Genomic DNA, 26,428 nt, shown 5'->3' on the forward strand with positions numbered 1-26,428 from the left:
ATTCAAATTAAAACTGTAGTTCTATGAGAAATAAAATGATTTTCTAAATCTTCCAGTAGAAACAATTTAATTAACCAACATTTCTCATGTTTAACACTGAAACACTCAAGGCTTATTTCGTGCAGTTAATACAAATAAGTATTCATTTTTTTTTTTTTGGTGACAAATCTGCCTACAAAGTGGGGTTTATGCTTTAACAATTCTTTTAATAAAGTAATAGATTTATAGAAGTTACCTGTGGCTATTGTCCTTCTCCCAGATAATCTTTTTAAACTATTTGAGCTGCATATGTTCATCTGTTGCTTTATCCATCCATACATTCAAGCATAAATACTACTTGTGTATGTATAGTCATAGGATGACATACTTTATAAACCTTCATCCCATACTTATATGCTTTCTTTCTGGAGAATTAACATTCTATGTTATGAACACCATTGTTGCATCAACAGTCAGATTATTAGCAGAAGTGAAATTATTTTCAAGAATTTTTTTTATTTTGCATTAAAAAGCAGTAGTAGTAGTATAATATGCAAAGTGCACAAACTGAAACAATGTCTGAAACCTGGATTCTTAATTAGATTTTTTGTCAAATAATTTGACATCTTCAGATATTTTCTAACTCTCATAAAATTGTAGCACATGTAATATACAGTCTCTGTAAGAATAGAAGATATTTCAAATGGAAAATGTATTAATGCATAAAGAATTCTAAATTATTAATGATCATTTTATTTTTAAGACTTCAGATATTGAAATAATTTTCTAACAATTTTACAAATTCAATCTCACTTGTATGTATTGTTATATGCCAAAATAATTGTGAAACCACATCTAAAACATATACGCCTAAATTGTCTTAATTTTCATGGATTGCCAACACAAACAATATATATAAATAAAAATCAGAAAACTTTACATGAAATACAATGCATGTTATAAAGGAATCTCAATAGTTTACTTTTTTTATTTTTTTACTATTCTCATTTTTTTCTGTTTACATCAACAGTCATATTTTCAGTAAATTGCATCTCATCCATAACTGATAAATACATCGAACAGATTATTTTATCAATACTTTCTTTTGATAGTGAGAGAAAGAGATTATGCCTGTCAAAAAAAATTTGAATCATTCATAAGTGATTTGAAAATAAGTGAAAAAATAAAATTAAGCTAAAAAGTTTAGTGTGAAAATGAGATGCATTAACCTGTTATGCAAAACACAATTTGTTAAAGCTAAAAATCATAATTCAGAAATTGTTTAAGTTCAAGGATTTGATCTAATTTTGCTTTGATTAAACAAAAACAGAAGTTAAAGTACATAATTTGTACTAATAAAGCCAGATTATTCAAATTTATCAATAAAATCACTTAAGTATTACAAAAGAAAGAGTTTTAGAATTGAGTATATAGTTTAAACAAATACAAAGAAAGCATATTATGAACCTAAAGCCCCCATCCAAATTTGATGAGAAAATGCCGAAAAACTATAGCTAAGAGTAAATGAATTGGTAAACCTCAGCTTATACTGCAAAACCTGAAAAAAACATTTATTAGTTCCTGAAAAGAGAAATATACATGTTCCTTTGAAGGAGAGAATCTTAAATCACAGAGAAGAGAGTGAAAGAAGAAAAAGTGTATGAAAAGTTGACATTTTACGTAGAAAGCACAATTGAATGATATTCTATAATTTCATCTTCAGAGAATGAGAAAATGTAGAGGAAGGATTAGTATGGTAGGAGTTACTGAAAAAAAAATTTATATCAAACTTACTCATTTATATATATTGTCTATAGACATTAAACAAAAATTTATATTATATATATATTGTCTATAGACATTAAACAAAAATTTATATATATATTGTCTATAGACATTAAACAAAAATTTATATATATATTGTCTATAGACATTAAACAAAAAATTATATTATATATAGTCTATAGACATTATTAAAGGAAAACACCCTTTCTCATCTATCTGTGTCTCACTTTGCATTTATAATTGAAAACATAATTTACTAAAACTATGCTTAAATTTTGATATATCGAGATGCATTTGCATGTATTTCCAGTTCCTATGAAAGTATACATTTCATATAGATTTACATCATTTTACATTTGTGAAATATTGTTTTAATGATAAGTGAATAGTAAAATGCAGGACAACAGGTATACAAAGGATTGCTGCAAAGAACAGGGAAGAAAAGGTAATGTTGAATCACATGGATATAACATAATGATGTACTACGAGCTAGAGGAAAGACTTACTCTGCTGTTGCAAACCAGCCAACAAAGTGGCTGTCCCAGGACTCACGGATGCGGGCATGGCAGCCAGGGCTTGCTGAAACTGGGCGTAGTCTTGCTGAACCTAGAACAAAACAATGCATCGGACTGGTTATCTTTCAGCCCGGTTTGAAGGATGGCAATAACATCTGATCCCTCAAGTGGTGCCTGAATCAGTAGTAGTAGTAATAGTAATATTAAAAAGAATAGCAATCAACTTAGTAGCAATTATATGTGGACAAATCTCTTGAAACTGATAGAAAGATAATGTTTAAAAAAAAAAAAAATCAATTGAGGAAAAAAGGGAAATATTTATTTACATGTACACATTTTATTTTAGTTTGAAATGAAGACCCTGAGAAGTTAGTCAACAACTGGAACACATTTAGAGAGATTCTTCCAATCAGGAATCAACTGAAAACATTTAAAAAAATTGCATATCATTTTATTCTGAAAACATTTTATTCCATGTTTTATCTGATTACAGTCATGAACATTTAGTGTGTTGAATCACATGGATTACAAGCTTAAGAATAGAATAAGAATTTAGAATTAAAAACATCTAATAATAAAATTTAAATAAAATACCAGTTTTAATTTGGAAAATATCCAAACTTTAAAGGCATTGTTATTTTTAATTTGGAACTCACACAAAACTATTTGTCAAAATTACACACACAAAAAGTCACTGATTACTAATAAAATTCTTCTTCAGGGTAACTTAATGTAGATTTAGTTCTGCCAGTATATTCAAGGAAAGTTAACTTTAAAAGGAACAAATGAAAGAATTAAAACACGTCTAAATTTATTTTCTAAAACTCACCTGTACTTTTATCTTTAATTTTGATTTATAAATTATACTATTGCATGTTCAGAAAATTTAGGCAAGAAATCTACCATACATTCAAATGCAATTCATCAATTCATGGCAAGTAAACCTCTCAGAATAAGGCAACACCACTGATTTAGAGGGACTAAATATTACAGATATATATATATATATATATATATATATATATACACACACATCTGTAAAATATCATGTTTATGCACTCTAAACTCATATCATCTGATAGAACTAATGTTGCTTATTTGATTAACATATATGGTACATCATTCAACATACAGTCACTAATGCCCTTAAGATCTTCATTGAAGACAACAAAATTGAAAATATTTTCATGTCCTTAAATAATTTTTTAAATAGCCAAAATTTTAGCAAGTTTTGAATTATTCGGACAACTATTCTCATGTTGATTGATATATTCACAACACATTCTCACATTCTCCAGGTGCATTTTTTTTTTCACTTGAGAATTTTATGTAAAACTTTGTAACTTAAACAAAATTTCAAACTATTCTGATGAGAACAGCGATCCAAATAATCCAAATTATCAATCATTGTCTCAAAAATTCTGAAACATTTTGCATAAGTTTATAATAATAATAATATATAATGACAATATAGATTTCACAAGTAAAATATCTTTGAAATAAGAAAAGATTTAATTTTGTTGTCTTTTATTGTAGCTTAAAAAACGACTGAAACATTCACAAAATCAAGGAAAAAAATGGGCATGGATATTTTAGCACATCAAATTACAAGTTTTTCATCAAAGTTGTGCACCAATACATTTAAAAAACAATATCCCTTTCATTGCTACAAATACAACATATACATTTTGATGAGCTTTGTGGAAGCGTATGTGTTGGACAATACCAACTTTGGCAAAAGATCATCACATGATAAAACAAGCACAGAATTGATCGTAATTCTTAACTAATATAGAAAACATTTCCAGTAATCAAATCAGAATATACAAAATGATTTTGAAATACAATTACTGAGTAAACTTATCAATTTTTCTATTTCAATTTTATGAAATACAAATAGAAAAATGAGTAAGAATACATTCATTTGGAAACTGTATTTTAAAATCACAAGAATTTTAATGTACAATTTGACAAAGCAAAAATATAAAATGAAGTTGATGAACAATTTTAAACAAGTTTTTTTTTTGTTAGATTTAATTAAAACTGAAGATTTTTATTATTAGCACAAATTTTCATTAAACGAGTTTTATCAGTATCTAAGTTTTATTGAAATGTTCTGCATTATATTTCTAATTCATTGAAAAAGGAAATTTATTCTTCTAACAATGACATATCACTAAGGAAGAGAAACTAATATCTCCAGCAAAGAGATTAGTTATTTCTGCATTATTAACAATATTGGTTCTTTATAAAATCTTTCATGTTTTTCCATATAATCCTGATGATATTGTGGAGAAGTGGTTTTCTACGAACTTCTGTCAAAATAGATCGTCTGATATAAACCAGAATCTGACAAAAGAGATATTCTAATAATATAAACTAGACTGGGAAAATTGATCAAACTTATATTAATAAAATGATACCTTTTTACAAAGTCATAATCCAGTATTTAGGCAGAAAAGAGAATTTTCATTAAAAACATCCTATTTTAAGAAAAAACATTTTCCATGAAAATATAAGATTAAATCATTTTTCTCTTTTATAATACTTTAAGATCAATTTCAGTTTCAATACTAATAGTAAATATTTTAATAGATTTTAAATTTTAAGTTTTTGCTGTAATCACACAACCTGCTTATCATCAGTGGTAGCAAAAATTAATATAAATCAAAATATTTTAAATTGAAATTGTCTTAGTGAAGCTGAGATTAATCTTAAAGTATTTTCTTCTAAATATATTGCATAAAAAAAAAAAACAAAACATTTTAACATTTATTTAGACAATTTTAAAAATATGTTTAAAATGTTTTATTACCAGATACTCAGTAACAATAGTACATATAATAAAGATGTCCTGAAGTGTTTCACTACAAAAGAAGTTCAGTTGAACATCTAGTTTTAAATTTCATGAGGTCAAGATGGTCACAGAAGTGTGATAAAACTGTCCTGGAATTTTAAATGGGTATCATTATTTTGAATAAAGTGGAAGAAAAAAAGAAATTAATATTAAATTACTCACAGTTTCAATTAATAAATAGAAGCATGGAACTATTTTGTAAAAGTACACTACACTTGCAATGTATAAGAGAAAGTTTCAGTCGTAATAAAAAAATAAACATTTGATAGATTTGATAAATTTCATGGATAGAGAATTTTAAAATCAAAGCCTGTCAAAAAGTTGAAAGGGAAAAAACATTAGTATAAAATAAATTCTTTCAGATGAGTTTTTATCAAATATTTATAAACCAAGATATATTCAAAATTTTTGAAAATGATAAAATAAAAAAAAATAAAAAAAATATGTTGCTATTTAATTTTGTAATTTAGGGCACATAGATATAGTATGCCTTATAGATAAAAATGAAACCAACATTTTTTTTTTTTTAAAGAAATATTTATATTAAGTTGTCTCCCCATGAGTTAGACACATGATTCATTCTTAATGTGGGGAATATCAAGCTTTCACAAAATGGAGATTGGATTAGAACAATTAAACTTGCAGAATGATCTAGAAGGATTTCTCTTTCTGACTCTGGACAGAAAAGGAGCTACACTTTGAACATAGCTGGAAGGCCAGCAACCAATGTCTATCTCCTTTAGGAAAGTAAATATTAGTATGCATATTTATAAAATTACCTTTTCATATATATATATATATATATATATATATATATATATATATATATATATACATGGCTAATGTCATGAGTTCAATCCTAACCCATGCTGATGCCGGCTGAGAGCCAGAAACATGCATGTCCATGGGTATAACTTTATACACATCATAATATAAAAATAATGAAATAAAAAAAGATGTAGTGTTTACCCGATATATGCAATGGTAAACTTCAATCTAATATAAATACCAGTATTTATATACAGATAATTAAATCCAAAATAAAAAAGCTCAACATATAATAATCTCTACTCTCTATTGTAAGAGAAAGAAAATTAAAACTAAGTTGAAATTTACAATCCAAATTTATTGTTCGACTGAAAATTGTAAATTATTTTTGGAGTATTCAGTCAAACAATAAATTTTGATTGTAAATTTCAACTTAAAGTTTTAATTTTCTTTCTCTTATATATATATATATATATATATATATATATATATATATATATATACATACATACATACACACACATACATACTAAAAAATGTGACATGTTATTGCTATAAAGTAATATCTAAAAGGATATCGAGCCATTAATATGTACAAGATTTGCGGTTTAGATTTGGTTAGGTTCTTTGAGAAATTATCTGCAGAAATGTATAATCTGACTATATTGCTTGTATATTGCGCATAATAAAACAGTATAGAACTTATTCAACATACAAGTATAATGAACAATGAGTAATTTTCAATAATTTTGAATTAAGCGAATATGAATCTAAAATAGCATATTTGCATGCATTATTTATTTAGAATCAACAAACAATTTATATAAAATATGCATTCATCAAAGATTTTAACCAAAGATTTATATTTAACCTTTACAGAACATATACTGAATTGAGGAGTAGGTGATATACTATGTAACACACAGTTCTATGAGCATTACACAGTGAAATAAAAATGTTTTAATTAAATGACTGTAATTTCATATTTTTGGTTGCTACATAATAAAATATTTCAATACTTACATAGAAAAAATAGTATAAATATTCAGTGATATTAGAGCTTGAAATATGGGAAGGAGACAACACTATTACACATTAGCATTTTAATGAAAACAAAAAAACTAAGTTAATTGAAGTGGAATAAAATTCATTGTATAAAAGACAAACACAGGGTAAAACAAAAAGTCAAACAAATAAAAGCACACACAAAAAATAATGTGTAACAATAGAGAATAAAATGTGGATAATTGGTGTAGACATTTAAGCAAGTTGGAAGGAACTCTTCTCCCATAGACGATCAGTAAAGAATTAACTATGTATGGTTTCTTCCTTCCATCTGTCATCTTGTTTGAACAGCAATAAATTGGTTGAAGCAAATGCCAACTGAAATACAACTAAACAGGCAAATGGGGGAAAAACAAAATTATTTTGAGATTTTTATTTGGAACAGATTTTTTCATAAGCAAAAAAAATTAATTAAAAATGAACAAAACAGTATTTTTAGATTGATGTCATCTTCATAAGGTATACTCTGCACACACAAATGAAAACCACCTAATAATTAAAATAAATAACATCAATATTTATCATACACAAAGATAAAACCCCTAAAACCATAGATGCCAATATTTTTTACTTACTGTTTGAATCAAATTTTCAGCTAATTGTTTAGCTTGTTGAAGCCCAATTAGTGTACCATGCCTGATAAGAGAAAATAATAAAGTTAATTAAATAAATTTGAAATTAAAAAAAAAAAAAAAAGTGGACTTTATGACATTTTAAAAACGAATTTCTTTGTAAACAAAATATAGGTTTTCTTAAATACAGAATTTAAAAATGACTAAAATACTCAAATACATATAGAATTTAGGAGGAATAAACAGAGGGTTCAGTTATATTTACAAGAGCATATGTTATATTAGCAGAACCTGTGCCATCTAGACAGAATATACGAAAATATTTAATGATAAAAAAATCTGTAAAATATTTTAGGTTTTAGGGTGTGTGTGTGTGTGTGTGTGTGTGTTGGAGGGGGGGGGGTCACCATGTGGATTGGGGGAGGTGGTTCCAATCCTTCTACATGATATGAATGGAACTAAATCAACTTTGCAAACTTAAACCAACACTAACACTTGGGTTAGGATAAGTTTCAGGTTATATTCAGTTTTCGGTTTATTTAAGAGTATAAATTAAAAAAAAGAAATAGTTTGATTCATGTGTCTTTTTTTTTTTTTTTTTTTTTTTTCAAATAGTCACTAATGTTCAAATAAGAAAAAGTTTTTTAATGAAAGATTTTAAATAGTACATTCCACCTCACCTACTTTTCTATTTGCTGCATAGCAGATGGGTGTCAACCTAGAAAGAGTTCCTTCTGATTATTATTTTCTTTGCTTTTTTTTTTTTTAACTCACCTTCACCCCAAACAAGGCATATTGCCACTTGGATGTATGAGGCTACTAATTGAAACCACACCTATGAAAGATTAAGATGTTGGTTTATGTTACATTTAATTTCTCCATATCAGTACAGTTTAGGAAGCAAATAACAGGAAGAGAATTCCAAAGTCTAGCCATTCTAGGGAAAAAGCTATTAGAGTAGAAAACTTTTTGATATTTAGGGATCTCAACAGTGAAGGGGTGTGATTTTGTTGCTAGGTGGGTTTGTCGGGATATATATGCCGAAAGGGCACAAGTGTAATGAGTTCATCAGATCACATTCCATTAAAATATTTGTAAAACAGGCACAGGGATGTAACACTGTGGCAATGAAACGGGGGTTGAAGGCTAGTTAACAAGTCATGATCTATTAGATTGGAGACACATTTTTGTGCCCTATCCAATAAGCACCAGCCCAGATGTGGCAACATGCATGGGCGAATGGTGGCCTTGTAGATGTACAGGATATTCTCAGATGTGAGTAGTTTTCTAGCATGATAGAGGGAACCCACCTTCTTTGCAGCAACCTTCGCAATGTCCTTAATGTATTTGTTTCAGTTCATATTTCCTGTAAATGTTAAGCTGAGTTTGAAGGAAGAAGTAGGGTGTTATTTGTAATGGATATGGGTGGTTGAAGAGGCTTCTTGCAATTGTTAAAGGAGCGCGGCTTAATCTTATTAGCGTTAAATGTTTCCTATTATTTATGTCCTCCTTCCATTACAGTCTGGAGGTCATTTTCTAAGGATTCAGCCATTGTCTTGGATTTGTGTACATCCATTTTTCCCTTATGCATGTTATAGAGCATTGTATCATCAGCTAATATACTCATCTCAGATGCAATATTATCGGGATATTGATGAATATCAGGAATAATAGTAGTCCAAGCCATTAATATGTACAAGATTTGCGGTTTAGATTTGGTTAGGTTCTTTGAGAAATTATCTGCAGAAATGTATAATCTGACTATATTGCTTGTATATTGCGCATAATAAAACAGTATAGAACTTATTCAACATACAAGTATAATGAACAATGAGTAATTTTCAATAATTTTGAATTAAGCGAATATGAATCTAAAATAGCATATTTGCATGCATTATTTATTTAGAATCAACAAACAATTTATATAAAATATGCATTCATCAAAGATTTTAACCAAAGATTTATATTTAACCTTTACAGAACATATACTGAATTGAGGAGTAGGTGATATACTATGTAACACACAGTTCTATGAGCATTACACAGTGAAATAAAAATGTTTTAATTAAATGACTGTAATTTCATATTTTTGGTTGCTACATAATAAAATATTTCAATACTTACATAGAAAAAATAGTATAAATATTCAGTGATATTAGAGCTTGAAATATGGGAAGGAGACAACACTATTACACATTAGCATTTTAATGAAAACAAAAAAACTAAGTTAATTGAAGTGGAATAAAATTCATTGTATAAAAGACAAACACAGGGTAAAACAAAAAGTCAAACAAATAAAAGCACACACAAAAAATAATGTGTAACAATAGAGAATAAAATGTGGATAATTGGTGTAGACATTTAAGCAAGTTGGAAGGAACTCTTCTCCCATAGACGATCAGTAAAGAATTAAGTATGTATGGTTTCTTCCTTCCATCTGTCATCTTGTTTGAACAGCAATAAATTGGTTGAAGCAAATGCCAATTGAAATACAACTAAACAGGCAAATGGGGGAAAACAAAATTATTAATGTTATGTTGCTTGGATGAATGTCCATAAATGACAACCTGGATGGTCCTATTGTCTAAGTAGGATCTAATTATATTTAGTATTCATCCAGTTATATTGTAGGATTTAATTTTCATTAGCCGCCCTTCATGCCAGACTTTGTCAAAGGCCTTGGATATATCGAGTGCTACAGCCCTGGCTTCACCACGGCTATCGAGGGAGCAGGCCAATGAACATGCCAGCCTGACGTCATTACCAGATCAACATGTAGGTAAAGGCACGAAGGTGCCTAAAGCTTCCGGTGTTCAACCACGTGGCCATAAAATATATTTTTCGTTGCCGTTTAATTATATTTTTTTATTCTCCTAAAAAGAAAAAAGAATTCTCCATTTGGATGATTATATAATTGCACATTGCGATAATTTTAATCTAACAAAATATAACAGTGAGTGGATTGTTTTTGAATTTTTATATCTATCGAAGGAAATCGAATATTTCATTTTATTTTTTTTTTAAACCGCAAAACAGACAATTTTTATGAGAATATTTTTTAGTCCATTCTTTTAATAAATAAAACTTTTCATTGAGTATTTCCAAATATTTTAAAGTTAGAAGCATTTTTAACGACAGTTTTTTTATTTTATTTTTGTTATTATTTTTTATTTATTTATTTTTTTTAACTAAAATGGTCAATGAATTCAATATTTTAGCACCAGGCGTAATTTATTTCTTTGAAATATATTTAAAACTGTTAAAATTTTTGTTTGTTTTATAACATTTTACCTGCAAATAATTTACATGACTGAAATGGGAAATGAAATAGGAAATTCTCTCCAGAGACATACAAACACAAATTCATCTTAAAAATTCATTAACTAATCAGTTTTAATTAAAGTTTTGATATGAACTAAAAATAAAGAGTATGTTAAATTTTAGTTAACATATTTTCTTGTGTTTTATTTTATAAATAAATGTTGTACGAACCATGAAATAATGTTATTTAGAGAGCCATTCTTAACAGGATGAGGCTTTCTACTATTCTGCACTTTCACCTAACAATTTAATGAAAAAAAAAAAAAAAAAAAAAAAGATACCATAAAAATTTAACTTGAAAATCCTGTCTAAAATATAGCACAGTGCGTACACTGCACAAGCATTATTATTATTATTATTACAACAATAAAAAAAAAGGTACTTCACGGGGAATGTGGACCCTGCGTAAATGGGTTTTAATTTAATGGTTGCTCCCTAAAAAGCACATACGCAAAAGGTTTTCATTGGTTTATTTAATCACGGAAACTTTTTTGAAGATACTATTTGAGGCTAAAAAAAAAGGCCAAAAGCATTATGAAAAAATAAATGTAACAAAAAATAAAATATTAGTGTGAAAAATATAATAAAAATAAATTAAAACAAAATGAAAATAAAATAAAAATAAGCACAAAATAAAAGTATGAATCAAATTTAATAATTAAAGAAATAAAAAAAAATTTCAAAAAATAAAATACATGCTTGATTACAAAAAAAGTGTAGGAGATATATACAAAGAAAGTGAAAGAAAACCTCAGGGAACATCCATTAAATTAAAACCCTTTTACGCAGGATCCATGTTCCCCGTAAAGTACAAAAAAAAAAAAAAAAACTGGAGATAACATCGACTGGCGCCACACCAACTAGTTGTTAAGGATCAAGGAGGATGGAAAGACGGTACTCTTGCATAATTTGACCCAAATTCTTGTGAATTCCCATCAAACATGGATCGGGCGATACCAGCAATCATCGGTGTCAGCCGAGCGTTGTTCAAATGTTGAAACGCTAACTTGATTCTTTATTTTATTTATTTAATTTCTTTTTTTCTGTCATGTTTTTAGTAATTTTTAAGGTGATATTAAGGGGGAAGGGGTGACTTTTTATTTTCTGATTAGTTACTTATTTATCATTATTACTTTTTAATTTTGGGAGTTTGATTGGCCAATGAAAAAGCGCTATCTAAATGGAAGCAGACGACATTCGAATTGGAAGAAAGCGACTAAATCAACAAAAAAAACAAAAAAAAAGAAAAGCTGACAAACAAATATATTTTCAAATTTGCCAAACAGAAAAATGACAGACAAGAAAATAAATCTATACATGTTAGAAAAAGAAATGAAAGCATTGATGCAGACAATCTCATATTGTCAGGAGAAGAAATTGCTGTCCTCAAAAAATGAGGTGCAACAACTGTAAACACAAATGTTTACTTAAAAAAAGATCATGTGTAAAGGATGGTTTCTCCTGGAGATGTACAAATGGACAGTGCTACCAAAAGAACTTGACTTAACAAGTCTTGAAAATAAAATTTAAAAAAAAAGAAAAAATACGGTTACAAAAAAGGAAACGAAACAAAACAAAACAAAAAAACTTGTACTTACACCTAACAATTATACAGTTAAAAAAATCTTTTCTTGGAGAAAAAAAAAAACAAAAAACTTTCTGTTGATAAATATTAAAAAAAAAAAAAAAATTTTAAATACTAAAATGAAATAAACATTTTCATTTTTCAATGTAGGTTTTTTTTGTTGTTATTTTTGATTATTTGTATTTTTTTCCGTTTTTTTTTTTTTTTCCCCCCCATTAGTCTGCGTCTGTTACGACGCACTCGGCTGACACTGATAATTGCTAGTTTCGCCCGATCAATGCTTGAAGGGAATTCACGAGAATTCAGGTCAAATTATGCAAAAGTACCGGAAAAACCGAGGTGGGAGAGTACTAACCAGACCTCCACTGGAAGTGTGCAGTTAAAATCTGGTATCTTGGGAAGGCATTTTGTCACCCAAACCCTAGGAAACACCAATGGCCGATGCCAATGAGAAATCAATGGCAAACGGCTGTTGCGATAATGTGCAATCATCCGCACGTGTGGTCAAGAGGTGGAGAACATTGGAAATCTGGGGAGACTTGTCACGCGGTCTCCAGTGAATACCACAGGTTACTGCCAGTGAGCGATCATTGATGATGGCCTGTGAAACAACTCCTAATGAGTGAAATAATAATAATGTCCCCTCCCAAATTCAACACCACTCGTTTACTATATTTTTTTAGTTTTTAACCAATGTTCACATTATAGTATGATTTTCTTTTAGTAGTTATGCGAACTTCATTCCTGTATTCTGTACTGATATGAAAATGAAGACTATAGTGGAGTATAGGATTCCTAACAATGTAACTGATGAAAATATGCTACACATTTTAATGAATAACATGGGAAAAAAATGAACATAGAACAGAAAACCAAAATTTTAAATATAATTTCTGTATTAAAAGTAATAGTTATTTAAATATTTCAACATTTGAATGTACTATTTGAGGCAAAAAAAATTTGTGGGGAAAATCCAGTTCCCCAATAAGGGCCACTCTGGATAGAAACAAAAATAAAAATTGTCTCAGTCATGAAAAATTTCTCCTCTACTGGCCGAGGACAGAAAAGGTGAATTGTAGCATCAGAACAGATACTACTACACTGTTATCTTGCCCCAAAGGCCAAGAATTGTTTCTTTTATGTTTCTTTAATTGTTTGTTCCCTAAATTCATAATTCAGTTTCATCAGTATCAGATTATATATTACTTTAAAATTAGGTCATTTTGCATAAGATAATATTTACATTTTATATTGTTCAGTTTTATTAATCGAATTGGGTTCTTTTTTTTCTTTTTTAACGTTTTAATTAGTAATACACATGAAAAAATTTAAACGGCTTAAAATATTTCAATATTGGTATATATTGAAAGAGCTTGATAAGCTAAGAAAGAATCTTTTTAAATCCAATTAAAATTAAGGAAGTTATGACTATTTTTGTATCTCACATGTTTGGATATTTTTCCCTCTTTAAGACCATATGTATTTTGTCACATTTTTTACACTACTTTTTCAATAAAAATGTTATGCCTTTGTTTAAATACAAGACTAAGCAATGAAATTTACTATACGAGTGTATTTTTGTACAAGGAATCTGAATATGCTACTGAAAATCTCCAGAAATTAATGGTTTCCAAATAATCTATAGTAAATGCACATAAATATACTGCGATTTCTTAAAAATGCCATGTATACATTAAAAGAAAAGACGTTAGAAAATTCAGAGTTGAATTGTAATGCATTTTATGTGCCAAACACTGAAATCGAAATCTAGGATTGGTTAAAAATTAATATATTGCAATATTTCTTTGGTATTATTGTAGATTCTTCTGTTACCCCTCCCCATCTGACCACCTCTCCAAAATATGTGATTCTACCTTTATAGAACATGTGAACAACTTGAAAAACTTTAATAAAAGATAAACAAAAATTATTTTAGAATGTAAAATGATTTCCCATTTTGAATCATTCGAGCATTTTAGGGCAGTTACCACCCCCCTTTCCTATGATAGATAAATCCTGGGTGTTTTTTTGTTTGTTTGTTTTCTAAAAGGCGATTATGCGTGGTTTTAAGAGGGTCTTTGCGCAATTATGAGAAGGTAGGGAGGTTGCCACTCTGACTTTGGGTTAATGATAGGGCTAAGGAAAATTATGTGTGAACATTCTGAAGACTTAATAGAAACAAAACAAAAACAATTTTAGAATTTAGAGTGGGGGTTGGTTTCACATAAATGTAAAATAATTCACCATTTCAAGACGATCCTAGCGTTTTAGGACAGTTGACCAATTTATTTTTTTATGTGAGATTAATCATGTGCACTTTCTTTAAATGTTTTTTATGCTTTTTTTATGCTTATATGAACTCACAGAGGAAGTTTGTTTAGTGGGGAACTCTGCCACTTGTACTTATCGTTATTGTTAAGGCTAAAAGTTTTAGGAGGAGGCTTGCCACTCATACCTAGGATTAGACATAGAATTAAGTGAGGTTTTTTTGTTTAAGAGGGTGTTTGATACCCATTGTGGAACTTTACAAGATAAACAGACAAAAATAAATATTATTTAAAAAAGTGACGTCCCTTTAACAGAAAACATGATGTTTGGAAAAATATCAAGTATTTTTGTCCCACCTATTTAAATATAAATATAAAATAAGAAACAAGTTTTTGCTAAAGCTGACAAATTGTTAAAAATTTTCAATTCATGTTATTTTGACTTAATTACATTTTATGTTTTTTTTCTACATTTTTTATTTTTTAACTGAGCACCTCCTACAAATATTTAAATATTGATTATTTTTTTTTTTAATTTTATTTTTAACTAGCTTTTTCTTATTTTCTTAGCATTTCGGACACTCAAAATTATTAAAAATGACATCTCTTTTGTGCAATTTCCAAATTTCATTAAAAAATTCTTAACAGAAACACGGTACGGGTGTTTAAAAATCAGGGCGTGTCGTTACAAAATCTTACCAAAAATGCCGTTTTATGATATTCACATTTTTATCATTTTATTTGCTTAAAACTCTAAAAAATATATAATGTATGTTATTTACTAATTCATTTGAAAGTAAATTCATTTCCAAATAAAACGGTAATATTTTGAAGACTAAAATGAAATAAACATATTTTCATTTTTCAAGGTGATATTTTGAAGACTTAAAGCGCTTTGGTTTTTAAAATATGACTATTTTAGCAGAAACCCCTTCAAATCTGATTATCCAAAGCATTTTATTGGCCATGTGTATTGCTATTTTAATGCTCTTTTTAAAAATACCCTCATATAGTATTGACAGTAACAGTTCGACAAATTTTACCTACATTGCCTGCAGGCATTTTTCAGTTAACAGGCCTTCTATATCTCGGTGGCCCTGGTTTCATCCACCTTATCCAGTGCATGGTATATATGTTAAGAGATAACTTAAAATATCTGCATTAGAACACCATTGCCTAAATCTGTACTGCTTGTCAGAAAAAAGATTAACTTTTGCAAGGTGGTGAACTAGTGCTTGTTTGATTAGTGTCTCAAAGATTTTAGCAAAGAGAAGGAACAGATTTACAGGGCGATAATTAAGAGGGTCAGTCTTTTTGACAGAATTCTTGTACACTGGTACTACAGAGGTCATCTTCCAGCTATTAGGGAAGCAGGATTCAGCAATGCATTTGTTGTAGAGTTTGGAAAGTATGGGGACTAGCTCAGTTGAGTATTTTTAATTAGCATAGCAGGGATGAGATCAGGCCCACATGCCTTGGGGGTGTCTAAGTTTTTTATGATATCACGGATATAAGAAGGGGGGGGGGTGACTTTCAGATTATTAATTGGGGGTTCAGTCCTTATAGTGAATTTTGGGAGGGAATTGTTTGTTGGCTCTAGGGTGGAGTTGGAGGTGAATCGCCGAGCAAACAATTCCACTTTTTCGGTTGCCGCGCATGCAACATTCTGGTTGTTGGATAGTAGGGAAATTACTGATTTCTTTTTTTCAAAGAATTATTGAAAACGCTTTATAAAATCTTTTAAAACTATTTTGAGAATATTATGTATGGGATACAATTTTTTTATGATGTTTGAAATTTCAATAATTTCATTTGTTATTTTGATTTCAATAATTTTATTTTTATATTTTCCTAAACATATTTATTATATAAATTCAAATAAAAAAATTATTTTTAAAATTAACACGTGAAGCATGCCTGGTCCTCTGTGAGTGCACAGTGAATGAGGCATAAAAAAAAAAAATCTAATTGATAGGGGCAAAAGTTATGGGGTAAAAAAGTGTCATTTTTTGCAATTTTGAGGCATTTGTGACCCCCTTTTCAGCTCCTGGGAATGCCAAATCCCAGTGAAAATGGACAAATGGTGCAGTTTCACGCCTTAAGATATGTATATTTGAGTTCAGCACCATGGAAAATTGCTATATAGACATACATATTAAGTTTTGGAGTAATATGAAAAAAGAGCTTTAAAAAGTTTTTTTAGCCCTAAAAGTCCTAGAGCGATGTGAACCAGAATTTTGCCAAGGTCACCCATACTGAATTTATATTAAGAACAATGGCCTCCACATTTTGGCCAAGTTTCAGGAAAATCTAATGAATGGATCAAACGCTATAGGTCAAAAAGTATCATTTTTGGCCATTTTAGGGCATTTTTGACCTCTTTTGAGCCCCTGGGGACGCCGAATCCCAATGTAAATAGATAACGGTGCAGTTTCAGGCCTTAACACATGTATATTTGAGTGGACCACCGCAAAAAACTACTATATAGTCAGACATATGAAGTTTTTGTTGAGAAATATGAAAAAAAGAGCCACAAAAAGGGGCGTTTTTAGCACTAAAAGTCACTGGGGATGTGAATAATTTTGCCAGGGTCACCCATGCTGGATTTATATTAAGAACAATGGGTTCTACATTTTGGCAAAGTTTCAGAAAAATTTAAAAATCTAATCGATGGATCAAAAGTTATGGGGAAAAACATGTCATTTTTGATCTCTTTTGTGCCCCTGAGGATGCAACAGGAATTTTTGCAAAAAAATATTTTTTTTACTGTGCACATCTATTTAATGAAATACAATTTGCGGCAAAATTTCAGGAAAAACTAATGGACGGTTATCTGGCAATCGTCTGGACTAACGGACGCATAGATGCCACTGAAAACAGTAAATTGAGTAAATCGGGGGAGAAAAAAATAAAGTAAAATAAAACATTTTTATAAATTCATAAACATATTTCTTATAAAATTTCAAATAAAATAGAAACTTATTTTTAAATTTTTTTATTAAAAGTGCAAATAAAGATTGTGTTAGTTTTATCTCTATAATTTTGTTAATTTTTATTGTATATTTTTCAATAATGTCCTTTTCAATAAATTGCTTCATAATAGAAATATTGAAGAATAATAAAAGTGAAGGAACTGATTTGCCTTGTTACTGCTTTCGGTAGCAGTCATGCTGCAAATTATGATTGGTTGGTTGTTTTTGTTTTACGGCATATCAACCTTTTTCAGGTTATTTAATGCCGGATCTAGTTATTTTGAGGAACGATTTTTAATGGAGTATATTTTTTTTTTAAGTCGGATTCTATTTAACCCATAGTTGGGACCATAACAGGTACTATCACTCCGGGTCAGAGTGGACCTGGGAGCAATGGCAATTCAAGGGTGGCTCCACACTCCCCAAGGCCCGCAAGGTGGGGCTTCACCATCGGATATAGTTTTAGGTCATATCCAGGACCCGCAAGTTAGGAAGTATGTTAACTGACTATAACCCCAAGGACTTGTACTGACCCTTGTGCTAGATACTTGTATGCAGATGATGTTCTGCTCGTCTCCAAGATTAAATCTGACCTACAACAAGTCCATTCAAGACAGGCTGGCACAGTTTAGTCTGTGGAGGAACATCAGAAAGATGGAATATTCAACCATCAATAAAATAACACATGGGACCATCCAAATCAATAGACAGAATCTTGTATAAATGCACACCTTCAAATATCTTGGTTCAACACTTAGCAGCATATTTGAAGAAGTTGCAACATGGTTTAAGTGGCACACTAGCACCCTCAGCAATTATCTCAAGTTGATGATCTACCAAACTGTCATGAAACCTGTCACAGTTTAGGTTCAACAAAATCAGCACAAAATTTGGATTTGTACCAGATTTGCTGAGAAGAATACCAATGAGATAGACAAATATCTTTCACAAAGATCTCTGTAAAACCGTCCTTCATCCAGGCCAAACATGTGATCATGCCAAGTGGAGACAAAAATCCGTTATTGTAGACCCATTATAGCTTGGGATTAATGCATCAGAAAAAGAATTTAATTAATTAATGTTAAATTATTATTAATGCAGTTTATAGTTATTTTGTGTATGTTGTATTGTGGGGGGCTCATATAAATGTTGTGGGTGTGTGTGACATTTTACGTAACCTGTCTATTGTGGTTCTTCACTTTCTGGACCATATGATATGTCTTACGGTCTATTTACGTTCTGTGATCAGTCTAAGTGTTGATGAGTGCTAGTGTCAGACACGTATTCGACATACCTTTATTCTGCCGACCTTCTGAAGGATTCTGTCCATCTTGGGGAGCTGAATCTTTTCTTAACCAGAGAACACTTCTCAAACATAACCAAGATGTCGTAGATTTCCTATAAAATTTTATTCAACTTCCAAGTTGTCATAATGCAGAAGGTTGGAAGTTGATATCTGCTTGTGGGTTCCCTCTCCTATACTTATTCTGAGACACGTCATCCCCTCAGGGGAGAGGCATCTTACACATCCGCTCTTCTCCACAACTTCTTTCTAACTAACTATGTCCTGCTAACTAGAACAAGTGACAGACACATCCTTCTGGTCAGCTATTTTTAGAGCTTCCATGGCAACTTGTCCAGTTTACTTTTTGACATGTTTTGACAACTTTATCAAAACTTAGTTTACATCTCCTACTTCGCCAGTTAGATAGATAGATAGATAGATATATTGATTGATAGATGGATAAACAGCAAAACAGATAGATTGATAGCTAACTAGATACAAAGTTAGAGACGCCAATAATTAGATAAAAAGCAGACAATTTCTATTCTGCTCAGATAATATATATAACAATATGTGTAAAATACAATTTGTTTTAATTTTGAGTTTCTTGCTTTTAATTTTAAAATTTATTTTAAATATCAAAAAAATGGAAACCCACACCATGTGATTTTAAGTCTTCTCAAAATGGGCGGCAAAAAAACAGGAGCATTAAAGTTACACAAAAAATATAACTACCAACACTTTTGCATTTTGGCAAACTGAGAATTTTAAATGTAGAATTTTTCACAGAAGTGGCAAAATGGTTATGGCAATTTTCATATATTATAAGATTATACAAAATCAAAACTAATTCGGTTTTAAAAACTGCTTATAATTTGATAAAACTGCTATCTAAATGTTATTTAGCAATTTGTCAACTTATTTATTTTTGAATTTCACTTTTATTATGAATATGCCTGTTTTTAAAATAGGAACTATAACAGAAAAACTGTTTATTGCAAAGCAACAACCAAAAAAGATAGAAAATAACCAATCTTTTTACACAATTTAATTCAAAACAAAACTTTGTTTTTTTTTAATTTTATATGCAAACCAGTAAAAATATTTAATGAAAGAAAAACAAGTTATGTAAATATTTTTTAAAGCAATAACTTACTGTAAGTGAATGTGCATTGGCTCAAAGGCTTCTCGCCCAGAAGGAGATTCAATAAAATTGGATCCTTTGCCCCTTAATGTAACTTTGGCACCAGTTTCATTATGAATATGTTGTAAGAAACAACCCTGAAAAATAACACATGTAAAATTGACAATGATGATAATGAATTACTTTCATAATTACGAATTGAATAACACCTAATTCTTTGAACAATTCCAGTGGTTCTACCAAATTTAATTTCTAAAAATTGAATAAAAATGAAAATTGGTATCATTGTTTTTATAAGACTAGAGTAGAGGTTAGAATCACATTGCTAATTTTCTGAGATGCACCTAAAATTTTTATAGGTCTTAAAGAAATATTAACACATTTAAACAAAGAAATACCAGTACAAAAAAATGTTATCCATATGCATGTGAAGAAATCTCACAAATATATTTTCTTTTGCATTGAAATTTTATTGTTGATTTGGAGTTCATCTAAAGAAAATGTAGTCCCATTAAAAATATTGACATAACATTAAGAATAATTTTATTTTAATTTAGATTTAAATTTTACACACAATACAAGTTATTTTTATAACCTTTAATAAAGTAAATATTAAAGTATTTTAAAATATCAAAAATGTTACTCACAGCAGGGCCCAAAATTTTGGTTTTGACATCAAAAGTTGGTGGAGCATGTTCCAGACCAATAAATAATTTTTCTTGAACAAATGCCAACTGAAAATTAATAAAATATCTAGAGAATAAAGCCAAGATACATCATTGCATTTGACATTAAACAATAACTAAACTCAACGTACAAATCGCTGATCAATACCAAATACTTAATCTAAACATATACACACAATAGTAATAACTTTATCGAAATTGCTACAGGCAAGGCATAAAACCACTACATGTAAGGAGCTAAAAAAAAAAAAAAAAAAAAAAAAAACACTACTTCAAGGTCAAAACCTAGCCAACAATAAATGTCAGAGGGATAAATTTTGATCCAGAAAATGGCAATTCTTCCCCCTTTGTCACTATGAGGACTAAAAGATAAAATAAAGGAAGCAAGAGTTATGAGGCTGTCGAATGTAAGGTCAAAGTTCACGTTTTACTACCTAAAATTTATTAAATATTAAGATTTTTCACATGTATTTCTGTATTAACAAGTGACTCAGATAACCAAGTTATTGAGTGTTAGGATTAGGGTTACAAATTTTGCTCTAATGGCCAAACTTATAACATAAGTTACAAATAAGCATGTATCTCTGGTGTTTCTTTTAATTTGATAGATCAAATCATTACAAAACTATGCATGAAATGTTTTTTGTTAACTTGCAAGAAAACAGTCTTGTATGAAAATCAATCATTTTTCTCGGGATCAGCTTATACAAATATCATCTATAAAACCAATATTCCACTTTTGAACAAACATTTGTGAATGTATATAACTTGGTAAATAAATTAGATTTTGTTTTTGCTCAATGAGTATGAAAACTGCAGACTCTTAAATTGAGTCAATATTTATCTAGACTTCACTCGATTTTTTTTTGTGTAGGTAACAATCCAGACTTAATTTGCATCGTGTAGGTGCCAATGCCGACTTCACTCACATCTTTGCGTAGATGTTGACATATTCTTTTAAAAACTGATCAAGATTTGGCCTAATTAAAGCTTTTGCAGAGAAAACTTTACTAGTCAATAAATAAGGAAAAAATGACTTTATGATGGCAAAAACAAAAGGAATAAAAAGCAGTTAAATATGGTGTAATGCATTCCCAAATCTAGTAAATTGACATTAAAATAAAAATATTTTATAACTCTTTACCCCTTGATGTTGAGGTGTAAAAGACATCATTGTTGGCGGTGGTTGATTAATGGGAGGAGGTGGTCGTACTCCAGGCTGTAAATTGCCTGGTGGACAAACAACAGGAGAGAATCGACTACCCTTTGGACGTGGACCACTAGTAATTATTTCGTTGATACGAAGGACAGCATCTAGAAATAGTTTGTAAAACAAAGATTAATAAAATCTGAATGCATATTAAAAAACAAACAATAGACAAACTGAAAAATAATTTTAATGTCTCAAAAGTTTAATCGTAAGTAGATAATAGATGAATTCATAATGTTTACTTAAATGATTATTTAGACATACTTTTGAAGAGCATTACTTTCTAATTCATAATTTCTATTTTATAATTGTAATATTTTTATCATCAAAACTTATATTAGAATCCATGCATACTTACTATCAACAGATTCTTGTGTTGGACCTTGCACGCGTAAATATAAAGGTTTTTCTTCTGGGTGTCTAAAGAAAAATATATTATAAAAATGCAAATTGCATAAAAAAAAACATAAGAGTATTTTTGAAATGTTATTGTAATATATTTTGATTTCAAAACAAGAAATAAAAATAATTAAAAAAAAATAGTCATGTATCTGGTTATATGATAAGTCCTAAAAATTTCTAATCAATGGAAAACCATTTGGTACATGTGCATCCTTTGAATCAGCGTACACTCAACTTTCTCCAGAGCATGATGTCAACAGCTGGATTATGCTGAGCGTCGACGATGAAATCATAACGCTACATAGAAGAAAACAGCAAAATTTTAAATGTAAAAACAGAAAGAAAAAAACGAAAAACCTACCGTAATTTTTAAAATTTTTATTGTGTGAAGAAAAGATTCTTTTTTTGTCAAATAATTTTTAAGCAATTTATTTATTATTTTTTTTTAAATAAATAAGTATTAGCAAATGTTTATTTTTGATCCCATAAATAACAAACGTAGGTGTTTTTTTTTTGCGCCGATAGTTGGAATTTTTTTTTTCAATGCCAGGTAAATTTCCTTAGAAAGATGTTTTTTCCTCAAACTTTTGGACGGCATCAGACGACGGCAAAGTAGACGGAGACTGGGAAGTGGACATGTAAGGAAGCTCTTCATCAACTGGGTAGCTTTCGACGCTGTAATATAGAGGCAAATGGATCGCTACCAAATTTTTGGCTCCATATAAACTCTAAAAGATAAGTGTCCAAAAGCTCTAGTTCTGCATTCCTGTTTGTTGAACTGTTTGGCCTCCTTCCACATTTGCTCCACATGATTTGTAATTGCCTGTGTTTCAGGATCTACAAAGTGGTTCACCGTTTCAGGATCCAGAAGTAGTTCACCGTTAAATGGTAATACCCCTCTCCTTCCACTTTCCTATAGGCTCTCCAACCATCTGATACGACCGTGGTCCCCGGCAGAATGTATTCTTTTTATTAGTGGGAAGTCTGCCGATGTTATGTTTATGGTGGTTAAAGATGGACTCGTCGATCTCAACCATATGGTTCACCGTTAAATGGTAATACCCCTCTCCTCCTACTTTGCTATACACCTTCCTACAGTCTGATACGACCGTGGTCCCCAGCAGAATATATTTTTTATTAGTGGGAGGAGATTTTCTGCATTTCGGTTTGTATGGCATGCTCACCAAGAAACCTTCCTTATTGACAGGGTCATAGCAACCAAAGACCCAGACCAATGTGAGTGGTCTGCCGACGTTATGTTTACGTCAGTTAAAAACAGACTCATATTTTTACCGTATTGCCTGAGCCTCCTATCTGCTGGAAATTCCTGAGAAAATTATCCTGGCAAATGTGTCGCAGGAAATTCTTCCAATCGACTATCGTGTGCACTGATCTCAACCCACATTCGTGCTGGAGGTTTTTATTCATTGTCATCTTGAATGCCCACAGGTATATTAGTTTGATAATGTACATGATTTTCAGCTGTTATTTTGTAAAGAAGGTCCCAGTCCAGATTGCTGTCCACCGTCGACATTTAACATTACCACATCTCCAGCCATAGCCATCGGTAATGCTCTTTTTGCTAGGATGCACTCGTGTCCACAGGTTGCACATTTTATTCACTTTGCAATTAGTTTCCGCTGTTGACAAAAATCAACTACGGTGTCTAGAGCTGTTGGGCAAAGATAGTAAAATTCATTTTTTTTAAATCTTCTGTACTCTTCCTGATTTGCACGTAAGAAATGGTGGATTTTTTTTTCTTCTTCCTCTTCCAATTGGTATCCAAATTCTTGTCTGCTGCTCGGGCGGGTGGGCGCGTTGATTTGAAATTCAGCATACAACATTATGATTATCGAGCTGTTGACGTTGTGTTCCGGGGAAAGCCGAGTAAACACCGAGTTACGTCTGGTTCAAAGAATGCACAAGTACCAACTTTTTAACACAGTGTTAAATTGTGATGCATGTTCCTAGCAAAAGAAACAGGAGCAAACACAATGATATGAAAATGAAAATAAATTTGTCACTACTATTTAAGTTATTCTGAACCTCTATAAAACAGTGACATAACTCAAAAGAAAACAAATGTTATACTAGAAACAGTTTCAAACCTTAAAGTTTAATTTATTACTAAACTTTTTGTAATCTCTTCTTGTTTAACTGTTACTATTCCTAAATTAACACATTGGAATAATGTATCAAGTAGTGTATAAATACATTAGTCACATCCCCCTACCAGATCAAGTTACCGATATAACAGTAATTTCCGAAAATGTTATATACTGAGTTCCCGATGACTGCATAACGAAGGCCCACAGCCAACTCGGGAACGCTGATCATGCAGTGATAATGGTTGAAATCGCCCTAAACTCTAGAACCAAAACTGAAGAGCCAGTGCTCAAAACAATGAGATAATATAAAAAGGCTGACTGGGAAGTCATCAGGGAACTAATTAGAGATGCCCCATGGAGAAATATTTTTTCTCTCCCTGCTGAACAATGTGCAAACGAGACCACTGACTGGTTCAAAACTGCAAACGAAGCGCATGTTCCCATGCAGAAATTTTATAGTAAGCCCCACTCTCCCCAATGGTTTACGTCGACTTGTGCAACTGCCATTGCTCAAAAGCAGCATGCATACCATAGGTTTAACCGACATAAGTCCAGTTCAAACAGACTGAAGTATATAGAAGCTAGAAAGAAATAGTGACAGCTAAGAGAGAAGCTAAGAAAGAAATAGTGACAGCTAAGAGAGAATTTACGGAAACCACTAAAAAGCGCATCGAAGCACAAAAACTAGGAACTCGAGACTTCTGGAAAATCTACAACAGTGTAGTAAATAATGGGCAATCAACAATTCCCCCACTAACCAACAATCACGAAGTTGTCTCCTCAGCAACCCACAAGGCTAACATGCTTGCCAGTCGGTTTGCCTCCAACTCCACACTGGACCCTTCCAACCACCCCCTACCTGACTTTCCTATGCAGACAGACGCCACGCTAGACGATCTAAAAACCACCTCTGCTCAGGTGCATGCTATCATAAAAAACCTTGACACTTCAAAAGCATGTGGACCCAATCTTATCCCAGCTGCGCTATTAAAAAAGTGCTCAGCCGAAGTAGCTCCAGTTCTCTTCAAACTCTACAACAAATGCCTTAATGAAGCTTGCTTTCCGGGCTGTTGGAAAACTGCTTCTGTTGTACCAGTATTCAAGAATTCTGGCGAAAGGACTAACCCATCAAATTATCGCCCCATTAGCCTCCTCCCACTTTTTGCCAAAATATTTGAGACCTTAATTAACCATGCTCTAGTCCATCATCTTACAGAAGCTAAACTTCTGACTGACAAACAATATGAATTTAGACAAGCCCGTTCCACAGCAGACATCCTAACTATGATCTCTGAACGTATATACCATTCACTGGACAAAGCGGGGAGGGCAGAGCGGTAGCTTTAGATATATCTAAGGCTTTTGACAGGGTATGGCATGAGGGTCTCCTCAGGAAAATTAGATCATACGGTATCACTGGTAGAATACTTAACATAATTAAATCCTTCTTAGATAAGAGAAAAATCCAGGTTGTCCTCGACGGTCGTACATCTAAACAATATGATATAAATGCGGAGGTGCCCCAAGGTTCTATCCTTGGACCTCTACTGTTCCTGATATTCATAAATGACCTCCCCGACAAAATTGTCTCTGAGATGGGTATATATGCTGATGACACTACACTCTATGGCAGGCACAACAGGAAGACGAATGAACACATTTCTAAAGAAATGGCAGAAACATTAGAGGAAGACCTCCAATCTGTGGTGGAATGGGGACAAAAGTGGTTGGTCGCGTTCAATGCTGCCAAGACTAAACTAGTTTCATTCAATAATTACAAGAAACCCTCTCTACCACCTATAGCAATGGCCAACGACTCTTTATCTGAGATTACATCTTTCAAGCTCCTTGGCTTAACGTTCACAGGAAACATGAGTTGGAACAATTACATTGAAGGCATTGCCAGG

At 30.9% G+C, this 26,428-nt stretch overlaps 1 protein-coding gene across 5 annotated transcripts in view; it reads right to left on the bottom strand.

Annotated features, from left to right (window-relative positions):
- The window catches only part of LOC145276856 (uncharacterized), a 252,348-nt gene that overhangs the window by 156,817 nt on the left and 69,103 nt on the right, over positions 1-26,428 (bottom strand). For all 5 annotated transcript variants that reach the window (XM_080128248.1, XM_080128247.1, XM_080128249.1 and 2 more), the window contains 6 exons: positions 22,370-22,431; positions 21,946-22,115; positions 20,763-20,849; positions 20,128-20,252; positions 7,545-7,605; positions 2,271-2,370 (listed from right to left, as the gene is read on the bottom strand). In XM_080128248.1, the coding sequence (XP_079984374.1) occupies positions 2,271-2,370; positions 7,545-7,605; positions 20,128-20,252; positions 20,763-20,849; positions 21,946-22,115; positions 22,370-22,431 (605 nt within the window). The remainder of the gene's footprint in view (positions 1-2,270; positions 2,371-7,544; positions 7,606-20,127; positions 20,253-20,762; positions 20,850-21,945; positions 22,116-22,369; positions 22,432-26,428) is intronic.

This window comes from Euprymna scolopes, chromosome 5 (assembly GCF_053919585.1).
Source record: "Euprymna scolopes isolate OS-2025 chromosome 5, ASM5391958v1, whole genome shotgun sequence".
Lineage (NCBI taxonomy): Eukaryota > Metazoa > Mollusca > Cephalopoda > Sepiida > Sepiolidae > Euprymna > Euprymna scolopes.